General features: G+C 34.3%; 1 protein-coding gene across 1 annotated transcript; it reads left to right on the plus strand.

The window, feature by feature from the left end:
• The first annotated feature begins 385 nt into the window (after positions 1-385).
• On the plus strand, positions 386-3,063 carry LOC149549263 (uncharacterized). Its single transcript, XM_089794294.1, has 6 exons — positions 386-471; positions 555-876; positions 943-1,221; positions 1,330-2,127; positions 2,223-2,226; positions 2,387-3,063. The coding sequence occupies exons 1-6, from the start codon at positions 386-388 to the stop codon at positions 3,061-3,063; spliced, it is 2,166 nt and encodes a 721-aa protein (XP_089650420.1).
• The last annotated feature ends 9,952 nt before the right edge of the window (positions 3,064-13,015 follow it).

Raw genomic sequence — 13,015 nt, forward strand, 5'->3', positions numbered from 1 at the left:
GGGCCGAAGTTATGGTCGTATGGTAGCTGGCAGGCAGTAGGTGCTCAAGGAAACTCAGGTGGTCTTGCTTGTCTCTGGAATCCCAAGAAGGTGACTCCCTTGTGGTGGATTATGAGCAGGTCTTCCATCTCTTTTATGGCTTCTCACTTTGAGACAGGTGAAAGGTGCTTGTTCTCCAATATTTATGCTCCTAGTGATTTGGTAGGCAAATCTTTTTTGTGGTCACATATTATATTTGTTCGATCTTTAGATCCTTTCCTTCCTTGGATTGCTGCCGGAGATTTTAATGTTGTTACTAGTCTTGAGGAAAAGAGAGGTAGGGCTTCTCGATTGGGTCCTTCTTCTAGTATGCTTAGAGATAATATTAGCTCTTTGAATCTTATTGATGTTAAGCCTGGTTCTGGTATATTCACCTGGAATAACAGAAGGAGTGGGATGGAGGCTATCTCGGAAAGGCTTGATAGGTTCCTGGTATCTTGTTTTTGGATGAATATTAGATGGTCTACCAATTCTGATATTCTTGACTAGAGAGGCTCTGACCATTGGCCTATCAGGCTCTCTGTCACTCCTTTCAAGACTGCTAAGAATCCCTCCTTCAAGTTTCAGCTAATGTGGTTGAGAGATCCTTCCCTTCAGAATCTTATGATAGCCTGGTGGCATGAGGGCAGGCCTCTTCATGGTACTTCCATGTTCACCTTTGAGAAGCGCCTTCAACATGTGAAATTCAAGTTGAAACAATGGAATAATCAGTGCTTTGGAAACCTTCAAGAGCATTTAAAAGATGCCCAGGCCAGGCTAGATGGTATCACTCGTCAGATCAGGGATCATGGAATGACTCTAGATTTAGTATCTGAAGAATCCTCAGCTTTAAAAGAGGTTGAAGAATGGGAGCTTCGAGAGGAAATATTTTGGAAGCAAAAATCTCGGGTGGATTGGCTGCAGGAGGGAGATAGAAACACTGCTTTCTTCCACAACACTGTTAAAGCTCGTAGGTTTGTAAACTCCATTACTTCTCTTGCTTCTTCTTCCAGAGATCATCTCTTTTCCAAGGAGGCAATTTCTTTAGAAGCCACTAATTACTTCTCTCAACTCTTCTCAAAGGAGGAACCTCTTTCCTTGATTGAGAGAAAGACTATTTTAGAATGTATTCCCCATCTTGTGTCTGGCAGTATGAACAGAGATATGTTTAAACCTGTTACGCTTGAGGAGCTAGAAAAGGTGGTATTTGCTATGAAGAAAGGTAAAGCCCCGGGCCCAGATGGATTTCCCATTGAATTTTTCCAAGAGTTTTGGGAAATTATTAAATTTGATCTTCTAGATGTTATTCAGGAATCATATCATAATAAACAAATGCTCAAGTCTTTGAATGCTACTTTCCTCACTCTCATCCCCAAGATTGATGGGGCTAATAGGTTGGATCAATTCAGATCTATTGCTTTATGTAATGTCACATACAAAATTATCACTAAATTAATTGCTGAATGGCTTAAGCCTTTCCTGGCCTCTTTGATATCTGAGGAGCAGGGAGGCTATGTTAGTGGTAGACAGATTCTGGATGGTGTGGTTATTGCTTCAGAGGCTATTCATTCTATGGCTACGTCCAAGGAAAAAGCTATGTTTATTAAGCTGGATTTAGATAAAGCTTACGAGCGGGTTAGTTGGGAGTTCCTGAAACAGGTGCTTCTTGCTTTTGGATTTGACAGGGAATGGGTGGATTGGGTTTTCAGCTACGTGACTTCCACTTCCTTTTCTATTCTTATTAATGGAGAACTGACTAATCTATTCTCTACTTCTCGAGGGCTTCGACAGGGAGATCCTATCTCTCCATATCTATTTATCATTATGGCGAAGGCTCTGGGCAGATTTATAAAATCTCAAGCTGAGCAGGGATTTGTCCAGGGGTGGAAGTGGCACAATAATATTCCAACATATACGCACCTCCAGTTTGTGGATGATACTGGATTGATGGGTTTGGCTACCATTAATGAAGCAAGGAACTTCAGAATGATTTTGGACACTTATTTGAAAGCCTCTGGACAACATATTAACAAAGTTAAATCATCTATTTATTTCTTTAATACTCCTCAGGCGATTCAGGTCAGGATTGCTAGAATTCTCAAGTTTCAGGTTGGATCCCTTCCATTGATTCATCTTGGAGTTCCTCTAACCCTTGGGGCTTAGCTAAAAGAGTATTGACAAGGTTTGTTGGACAAATTTTGCAGCAAGGTGAGTCACTGGACTCATAGATGGCTCTCTTCTGCTGGTAGGGTCATCCTTCTCAAGACTGTGATTGAGGCTCTTCCTATTTATAGGTGTCTAGTGCAAACTCCTCCCATTGGAGTTATGAAAGACTTTGATGCTCTGTCGTGACAATTCCTTTGGATAGGAAATCTCCTCTCTTCTAAATGGTGCTTGGTCAAATGGGACACTGTTTGCTTGCCTAAATTTGCTGGAGGATTAGGCCTTAAATGTATGGCTCTTGGCGTCAAGGCTTTGGCAAAAAAGTTATATTGGCGGTGGTGCAAGAATCAAGATCGAGATTGGGCTAAGATTCTGGCTTATAAGTACTTCCCAGGAGTGAAACTTCATGATATTCCTAGACTGGAGCTGGATGGTAAGGGATCCTTTATTTGGGAAACTCTTAAAAGAGGAGCTCCTGTCATCAAAGACGGTCTCTTCTGGATATGTAATAAAGGATCTTGTGTGCTTTTCTGGCTTGACTCTTGGGATGGCTATCCTCCCATTCTCTCCAGTTATCCACACCTTCAGCCTCTATATCAGATTTTTTCAGCTGCAGGATGGACCAAAGTTGTTCACTTCAAAACTTTGAGGAGGTGTGGCTCGATGGTTGTGGCTAATTGGAAGGATCCTCAGGATTGGCCCCCAGGGGGCTCTTTAGAAATTCGGGCGAAACTAGCCAATCTTCTCTCAGTTAGGTTGTGCAGCTCTTCTATGGACAAAGACATCCTGGCTTGGGGTCCTAGCCCTAAAGGTACTTTCAGTGTGGCCCAAGGATATGCTCGACTGGATAGTCAATGCAATGAATTTCGAGAAATTTCCTAATGGAGGAAAGTTTGGAATAGGTTCTCATGGCCTAAATGTAATTTTTTTTCATGGCTGGTTGCTCAAAAAAAATGTCTTACTTGGGATAACCTCCAGAAAAGAGGGTTTCAAGGTCCTTCTTTCTGTCCCCTCTGTAGGTTGCATGGAGAGGATGTTTCTCATTTATTCTTCCTATGCCCTCTCTCTAGAGAAATTTGGCATAAGTGGTGGGAAGCATGGTGTCATGGATGCATTCATGTTGCATCTCCTATTGAGTTTTGGGATAGTCTTGGTAGACCCCCTGTGAGAAATTCATTCGTCCAGGTGGCCTGGGCTGTTGGACCTTCTTTCATTCTTTGGAATCTTTGGTTGGAGCGTAATCATTGGATCTTCTGTAACTCCAGCTTAGGAGTCACTAAACTATGGCAGTTGATCTTAAGCAGGCTTCAGGAGACCATCTATGCTAAATGTGACATGACAGAGCCAGTGGATCCTGTTGATTCCAGGATTGTTAGGAATTTGGGATTGGTGGACAAAGGTTTGGGAAGTAGAAGCAGTAAAAAACCTCAGCCACTAAAAATAAAAGTGAGTAGGATGGGTAGATGGAGACCTCCAACAGATAATGTCCTAAAGATCAACACTGATGGCTCCTCCCGGGGTAATCCTGGACAAGCGGGTGCAGGAGGAATTGGGAGAGATGCGGATGGCAAGGTTGCTTTCATTTTCTCTGTTCATAAAGGAGTTCATTCCAATAACATGATAGAAGCCTTGGCCATTAAGGTGGCTTTGGTGCAAGTTTTTTATCTTGGATGGAGGAGAATTGTGTGCGAATCAGACTCTCAGATTGTTGTGGACATGATTAGTAATCAGAGAATAGATGACTGTAACTAGCATATTGCCTCTCTTGTTAAAGAGATTATTCACTTGAGTAGCTTTGTGGATGAGATCTCCTTTTGTCATATTCCCAAGGAATGGAATGGAGTTGCTAACGTCTTGGCTAAATGGGCTTCGGAGAAGGGAGCAAGTTGGAATATTTCTGATAGAGATGATCTTCCTGCTGATTGTGTGGGGATTTTTGAGCTTTTAGTGGAGAAGGATAGATCTTAATGGCTTTTGTGTGTGGTTTGGTAGATTGGGCTTGAGGCCTTTGTAATTGGTCTTTTTTGAATAAATTTTTACCCCTTTTCCAAAAAACATTAGGTTAATTTCTTTTGGGTTTCCTAGCGGGGTGTTACATATGGTATCAGAGCCAGGTTTCTACATTAGGAGCTCTGGGTATATTGGAAGGCCACTAGTTGTTAACTAGTTGAATTGAAACAAAAGTGAATCTGTTATGTATATCTATTACAAACTTGCACACTTGAACTAGTTGAACTGAAATGAAACATAAATAGTGTTATGTATCTTTTGCAACTTTAACATTTGGAAACTTCAAACTTGAACACTTAAAACTTAAAACTTTAGACTTGATACTTGAAACATAGAAAAAGTTTGTGAGCTAGATTTCAGACATGTTTTCTTAGGGTTGTGCTTTAAGGTGGTATGCCTTTGATTGATTTTGTGAGTGTTTTTTTTGTTATTGACTTTCGATTTATGTCTATACATTATAACTTTTATGTTTTTTATGGATTTAGAGATGTTGATCTTTTATTTGGAGTGTTTTAGGGGATCTATTACAGTGTTTTTTAAAAAGATGAATGTTGGATCAATATGGTTTTCAATTTATTATTAAACCAGAATCATATTGCTCTGACTAAAACTGTATACATAGTTAACTTACTTATATTAGTTTCTTAAATGAGCTTTTTGTTTAACATTGTAGATAGTACTCTTTGACTTTTAGTTACCCTAGTCATTGTAGTGAGCTTCTAGGAGTAAGCCTAAGTCAGGGGGGAGTGGATGTAATGCCTACCTCTAGTTTAGTTTTATCTTTCTTGTAGGCTTCCAGGAGTAAGCCTAAGTCTAGGGGGAGTGGATGCAATGCTTACCCCTAGTTGACTATTTTGTTGTATTGTCAGATTCTTTTAGGTCTGTTTTCTAATTATGTTTTATGATTATCGGTACTTGATTACCAAATTTGATTTAGATGTTATTTCATACTCAGTTGATTTACATGATGAGTTGTTCAATTATTTCATGTGTTTATGTTTATCCTTTCAATGATGATATATATGTTCATTTAATGACTTTTAGTTATTCCATGATGATAGTTAGATGAACAATTTATATGCAATTTTATGGATACTTACCCTATACTTACATGTGTATGGTGTACCTATATGTTTTACTTTATGTATGATGTTCCTGATGTGGTTGAGGGAGGGAGTCATAGTCACCTACTAGTCGGGATCTACATGATGTACCACTTCCTACCATTGCTTGTTTTGTGTAGAATATATGTGTATGTACATGCAGATTGTAGGTACCAGGTATTGACTTCACTGAATTGCCAGGATGAGCATACCCTATCGCAGTATCTTAATGGTATAAGTGGGGAGATAACTCATGAGTCCAGATCCTAACCTAAGCCAATTGTCTAAGAAAATAGGACAAATATCTAAGTTAGTTTTACCTTTCTAAATTCATCAAGTGACATGAATTCATGATTTTGACCCTAGAGTTTGTTTTGGTATTTTGTACTTTATGATGCTTCTATATTTTGTCTTGTGGGTCTGTGGTGTTTTTCTGTTATAATTAAATCAAATTAAAAGATAAATTAATGATTTGATTTGATGAAAATTTTATAAAGAAAATTCAAATTTAATTATATTTAATCAATTGAGAAATTAATTAAATAAAAGAATTTTATTTAAAGATTTTATTAAAGTTCTAATTTTGGCGTATTTATATTTATTTAATTTAATATTTAGTATTTAGGAGTTAAAATAAAACTCTAAATAATATTATTAATTAAATTAATAAATATTATATTAAAAATTTATCATGAATTAATTAAAGAGAGAAAAATATTTAATAAAGATATTTTAATTAAATGGCAAAAAGGTTGTGCATGAAAATCAAGATATTATTAAAATATAATAATAGTTAAAGATCAACAGGTCTTCTCGCGTGATTACAGAATTGAAGCCCTAAATTTAGGGGCGAACTCTTTATCAAAGATCTACAACTCATTTTATAATTACACAAATTTGGAGCAGCTGATTTCTAGGAAGAGGGTTTTCGAAACAGAAGGAAATTATTGTGTCTTTTGTGCGTTCGTGGTTTTAGCATCAGATCCAGGTAGGATCTTGTGGGTTTGTGTAGTAGTAGCTCTTCTTCTTTTTTGCATTGTCTTCTCTGTGTTTGCGAATATGTTTTCAAAATTGAATCGATTTGAAACCCTTGTATGTGATTTTATTGTTCTTCATTTGAGAAACCTCTGTTTATGAATTGAATTTGAAACCTTTGTTCATGATATTATTGTTCTTCATTTTGAGAACATTTGTATGTAAATTGGAGATTTGAAGCCCTTGTGTTTAAGTTATTGCTCTTCGTTTCTTGAAGACATTTATGAATGAGATTAGTTTTGAAAACCTTGTTTGTTAAGTTGAAGATTTGTATATGGATTTTTTTTTTAATGGGGTTATGAGGTTTGAATAGAAAAAACCAGATTTGTAATTTCGGTTGTTTATCTTAGGTTTCTATATCAGATCTATTTGGGAGAATCATATATATATATATATCTCACAATAATTTGTGATTACTATGGTAATTATAAATACATATATATATTTATTAATTTGCAAAATTTATATTGTACGGGGAGGGACTGTTTCTAGTTGTGTTTATTATAAAAATAAATAAATAAAATTATTGGTTTTGGGGAGGTGGGCACCAACCCCACCTGCATCCTCCCTTTCTTTCTATCATGGTTTTGTTTACTTCTAAAAAAATGAAACAAAATAAATAAATTTGTTTGGTAGGTGGGGGCCACCACCTCCCCACCCCCTTCTCCTCTGTTCTTCATTGTCAATGACGATTACTGCTGCGGTAGCATACCTTTAGAGTTGGCGAGCTATAAACAAAATTAGTATGTTTTATTTTATTTTAATTTTTTTATTTATTGAATTTTAAATAATTTCTTATTATTATATATTAAATTAAATTTTATAAGTGTTCAAAGTTATTAATATATATTTTTTGTTAGGTAATCAGCCAAAGCCTGGATTATTTATTGTTCATTTGTTATTATTGTTAATTAATTATTATTATGTGTTAATCTCAAGTATATTTGAACCCAAGACCTCCCCGATGAGAGGCTTACAATTTACCATTGTGTCGTAGGCTCTTGCCTGTTAAAAGTTATTAATATTATTGTTATTTTTAATATTTATTATTTTATTATTAGATTTAAGATTATTTTATCAATAATTTAATATAAGTTATTTTATTAATAAATCAATAATTATTATCTTTAATAATTAATAATTACTGATTAATTTTTAATAATATTCATTTGAAGTTTTAATTAATGTATTATAAAAAAGGTATGTGTATAGTAATTTGATAATGGTAATTGGAAGGATGATTATTTTAAGTTAACTCTAATTTTACTTAACATATCAATATTCTATGAAAATGATTTTATTACTAGGGAAATTTTATTATTCAAAAAAACCCTAGAAATCTTAATACTTTGAATTGACAAAAACTAAAACTCTAATTTTATATCGAACCTTGTGTTTTATAAACGAAAATGAAAACTAGAACCTTATTTATACATCAAATGTTCTTGTGTTTTGAAAACCATATCAAGATATAATACTTTGAAAAGATGAAAACTATTACTTGGTTGTTTATTGAATGTTGTGTTTTGATAATGAATTGAACTATGAAGTAATGTTTAAACATCTTTATATGAATTGTTGTATCGTCTAGGATTCTAGTGAACTCATAAACCATAACGAATCTAGTAACTAGAGAAATGGAAACTGAAACCCTGATTGAGATCGAAAATGTTATCAAAAGAAATATTTAGAAATAAAAATGAAAATGTGAACCCTATTTGGAATTGAAAACTCTATAAACAATAATACTTGGAAAAGAAAACTGAAACCCTGGTTGTTATTTAATCTTTGTGTTTTGAAAATGAAAAATGAGAACTTGGAAACCTATAGTGAAAGTCAAACTTGTGTGTTTTCCAAAACCTAATGAATTATGAAAAGTTATATTGTATGTGCTTTATGTGACGTGCGATTTATAGGTGTTGGGGTTTTTGGGTTTGACTTAGCTTCGGCCAGTCAAGATGTTTACCAAAGGCTTGGGAGTTTTGTTTTGTGATGTCATAATGATGTTTTGTACATGATCTTTTCTACTTGACCATGGTGATGTGTTATGTGTGTGCTATGATGAGTTTGATCAAATATTTTGATGTTCTTTCTAGTTATTTGTAGAATTGAGGTGGATGATGTGTCTTTCCTGATACAACCTTTGAGTCTTCGATTAGTTATCCTTGATTGCTTCCTAGTTGGTTGTATAGGATTGATGTGATTAAATAATTTATTTTTATTTTGGTGATGTTATGTTATGACATGGATTTGGTTTATGTGTACTTTATTTTGGACCAGTCCTTTTTGGATGATCATATTGGTGAAATCTGTGATTTGGATCAGTGATGTTTTCTATATCTTTCCAGTTTGTTGTTTAAGAACTGATGTGTGGTTTATAGTCATTTGAGATCTTATGCTTTTTCTAAGCTTAGGGTAGGTTATTTGTATGTCATGTTGGGAAGTGGCTTGCAATGGATGCAGAGGCCCTAAAGAGGCTGACAAGTAACCGATTGTAGGTTATTTTAATAAATGATAACATTTCATTAAATGAGTTTAAAATGAGTTAATAAGATATTGGTACCACAAAAATTCACTAGGGGGTCTAGAGTATTAAAAGACTACGAGGGTAACCTTAGAGCTAACTTGTTAGTATGCCTTGTTTGTACAAAAGGATTTTGATGCCGTATAGAGACACTAGGGGGTTTGGAGTCCATAGTGGCTACCAGGGTAACCTTAGACTTGGCTCATGCGATGACACTTACCCACTTGCATAGTAGATTTCCTACGTGTCTGTATTGCCTCTAGGTTTAGTTGATACTTGTGTCTTGGTACCCTTTGAGATAGTTTGCTTTTAGGTGATTCCTTGAACCTAGAAGTTGGTTTTGACTTATGTTTTGTTATCCTATTTGGGACTTGAGACTATCTCCTCAATGCAGTGGGAGTGGGCGATTTAGGTTCCATGAGGTTGGGTGGTAGTGCATTTTCTTATACCATTGAGATCCGACCGTCAGATGTCATTGTTGGATGTGTTTGTGCAAATGTTCCTTTTTATCTGATCTTGTATTTCTATGATGGATGGTTGTACTCTAGTGTATTGTATTTTATTTCATAGATCTTACAAGACGATGTAATCTATCTCACGATGTATATTATTTCAGCCTCTCATATCCTGTGACTTGTACAGTGGATGATTGTGCATCTTGTTTATTGCCAAGTAGCATCCTATAATTGTTTATTATTTAAATGGATTCATACTTGTAGTTATTCTTTAATGTGGATGTGTTATATATTGGTTTTAGTATTAATTAAACTTAAATGTGATTCAACATCATGGGACCCTTAAGAACTGTAATTTTCTTATGTGTTGCTTATGTATGAGTGTATGTTATTGCTTCCATTGTTTTATAACTGTTGTTATATATTATCTTTGAAAAAAAAAATGTTTGGCAAACCTAGTGAAACTTTAGGTTATTTCTTTTGGGTTCCCTAGTAGGGCATTACAAGACATGTCTCACAAAGAGATGTCATGTCTCTATGCTAATCTGTATTGGTTATGGTAAGTTAATTTCTATTAGATGTCATTAACAATATGTGTGTGTGTGGGTGTGGGTGGGTGGGTGGGTGTGGGTGTGTGTGTGTGTCTAATTGATGATTAATCAAATGAAATAATGTCTAACCAATAACCCTTTGGGATTAAATCAAGATCAATTCTATCCAACTTAAGCTACAACACTAACAAATAGATCTAAGTGTTATATTTGTGTAATCATCCCAATTAAAATAGAGAAATAGGTCTATTCTAGGAGATAAAAATAAGGGTATAAAATTGACCTTGAAATATCCAAAGGAAAATGCTTTCTTGCTCATAAAATCGCAAATAAAAAAATGTGACTAAGATATTGACTACGGGTCTACAGTCAGAATATAAAACCAACAAAGCCCCAAAAATCCCAAATCTCCAAGTATAGGTCAACAAAAAAAAAAGTCTATTGGTAGATTTATAAGATGATGATATGTCACCAAAGCACATAAAGAAAGTAGACCCAATTTTTTTTGGAAGCTTGCAACTGATACTTTCTAGATCTGAATTTGTAGTTTTGATATCGTGTTCATACACGCAAGAAAGTTTTATTTTTGCTGAGGGAAGGGGCTTGGATAGGTCAATCCATCATTTAGGAATAAACCTTGAAAGGAAATGAAATTTAAATCATGTAAATAAGCAAGACAAATTTAAATATTCACTTGTCTTAATGAAACCCTTGTTGATAAGGATTTCACAATGCTTGAATGTTGGAGATGTTAAAATTGCAATAAAGGATGTAGAGAATATCCACAAATTAAATGGATCTAACAAAACTAAATCATGGATCCATATATATAAATGTGCAAGATATAAGAGGAAGATTAATTCCACAACATAGATCTCCTCATGTCATGACCAACACTACGCTAGATCTTGAAGAGGAAAAGCTCACAAAGAATCCTTGAATCTTTGAAAACACCTTGAATGTTTAATAAATTCTCAAAATGCCTTGTGAAATATTATTTCTTGAGTTCTTTTATTCATTCATATGGATTTCCTTGGATGTATAGTGATGTGGAAATGAGGTGCCTAGGCTTCCTTTTATACTAGTTTTTGAGTGCAAAAATAAAGCAAGCCAAAGGGGTCACCCAATTTTCTTATTTAAGTCACCAAGACAAAAATAGCCTTGGGACCAAAAATTCTTAGGGCACAAGTTGAACTGGTCAACCTATACTAGTATAGGTCAACTAGGTCAACCTATACTAAGGTTATCCTAAGGAATAATCATGAGGTCTCGAAAACTACACATATGAAAGCAAAAGAAAAGGAATTGAATGGGGATAAAAATGATTGAGAAAAAAATGCATCTATGGTTCATAAAACCACTAAAGGATGGAATCTAAAAGGTCTTATATGATAGGTTCTTCCATTTTAAAATGTTACATTTATCCTCTAGTTCATTAGGAGTATGAGTTGCCTCACACTCCTAATAAAGTAGATCAGAAGCAAGAGTTGATCTTATCGTGACTATGGAGACAAAGAAACTACCAACCCCCCAATAGACTTGAGTCTTTGTCAACTCCAAAACAATAACAAGAGAGATGCCACTAACAAGAGAAAAAGACAAAAAAAGTGTAGTCAACTTGTAGAATCTAAAAAATGGTTTGTGCCTACTCTTTTGTTACTTTTACATGTTAACTCATCCCATTTTCTCAATTCATTAACTTCGATCTTTTGGAAAATTTGGTCATGATTTTGACTTATTTCTCAATGTTCATTGAACATCCTTCGACATGTTTTCATCATCTTCAACATCTTTAACCCTTTTCTCAATCAAATGTAGATAAACTCGTAATTGATTCAAAACCAATCAAAACCTTTCCAAAACCATTTAGAACTATTTCCATATCATCAACATCACTTGCAATCAACTCTAATTAACCATCATCAACATTATCCAATCCTAGGCATTTTCGAGTCTCTTAGTTTCTAGTTGAATCTTATCAAACCTTGATCAAGGCAATTGCCACCATCAATCCTTTAGGCATTGTTATGTCCTTCAGTTCATTGTCACCATTCATCAATTCATGTCATGTGTCCTTAGTATGTCATCAATTCATCAATTGATCCTTGGCATTGTCATTGCCATGTCCCTCAATGCCTTGTCATCTTATCTTATCAATTTGATCATAGATACTGTTGAGTCCTCTAATGTCTAATCATGTCCTTATCCAATCAAATCAATAGAATTGGTTATTTTCATTGATGTTATTATGATCAATCATATTAATCATTTTCAATCAACCTATGACATTTGCAGTGTCCGTTAAATGTCATATGTTGTCATTCCTTGTCACGTGTCCTTGACAAGCCATAATTTTGTGTCAACTAATTTGGCATCATTTATTTCATCACTTCAATAATTTCTTTGGTCCAATCCTACATTATCACATTTTATCTGTATTTTCATCACGATCCTTTAATAGTGTGATCTTGCATTTATTTCATCATTTTAGTCAATCAATTTGTTAATTTTCCTTATAGGGATAAATAACCCATGGTTTATTCCCATGTTTTAATCATTTAATCCATTTAAACTTATTAATTATTCTTCTTTGCTAACTTTCTCAATTAATTAATTGTCCCCTTTTCTTGAATTATGAGAATTTAATAGTTCCTAATTCTTCATTTTCTTATTTCTCTTATTTCTATTTTCCTAATTTATATTTTCCATTTTAGAGGTAATCATGAGTTTTTAAAATTCAAATTTCTAACTCTTACACATTCCCACTAATCATGCTTCCACTTCCTTTTTTCTAGCTTACACTCTTACACCTTCCTTTTCCCAACTCTTACACTTTCCATTCCTTTTCTTACCACCTTCCCCTTTATTTTACTCTTCTTCTACCAAATATTTTTACATGTTTCTATGTACATCTCTTATAATTTTTCATAATTTGCCATTTTACGACACATTTTTTGATTTAAATATTTTAATCATGGTAATTTTCTAAATCGTGCAATTTAACTATGGCAAATTTCTAATTGCACATCGTTCTTTATAATTCTTGCATTTGGCTCCCAAACTCTATGAATCGAGCCTCTTTACACTTATTTTTCTAACCACACTCCTAGTATTATCATTATCATGATTTTTCTATCATACCATTCTTGTCATTTT

The sequence above is a fragment of the Cupressus sempervirens genome, chromosome 7, assembly GCF_028749045.1.
Source record: "Cupressus sempervirens isolate cs-2001-9-10 chromosome 7, ASM2874904v1, whole genome shotgun sequence".
In the NCBI taxonomy this organism is placed as follows: Eukaryota; Viridiplantae; Streptophyta; class Pinopsida; order Cupressales; family Cupressaceae; genus Cupressus; species Cupressus sempervirens.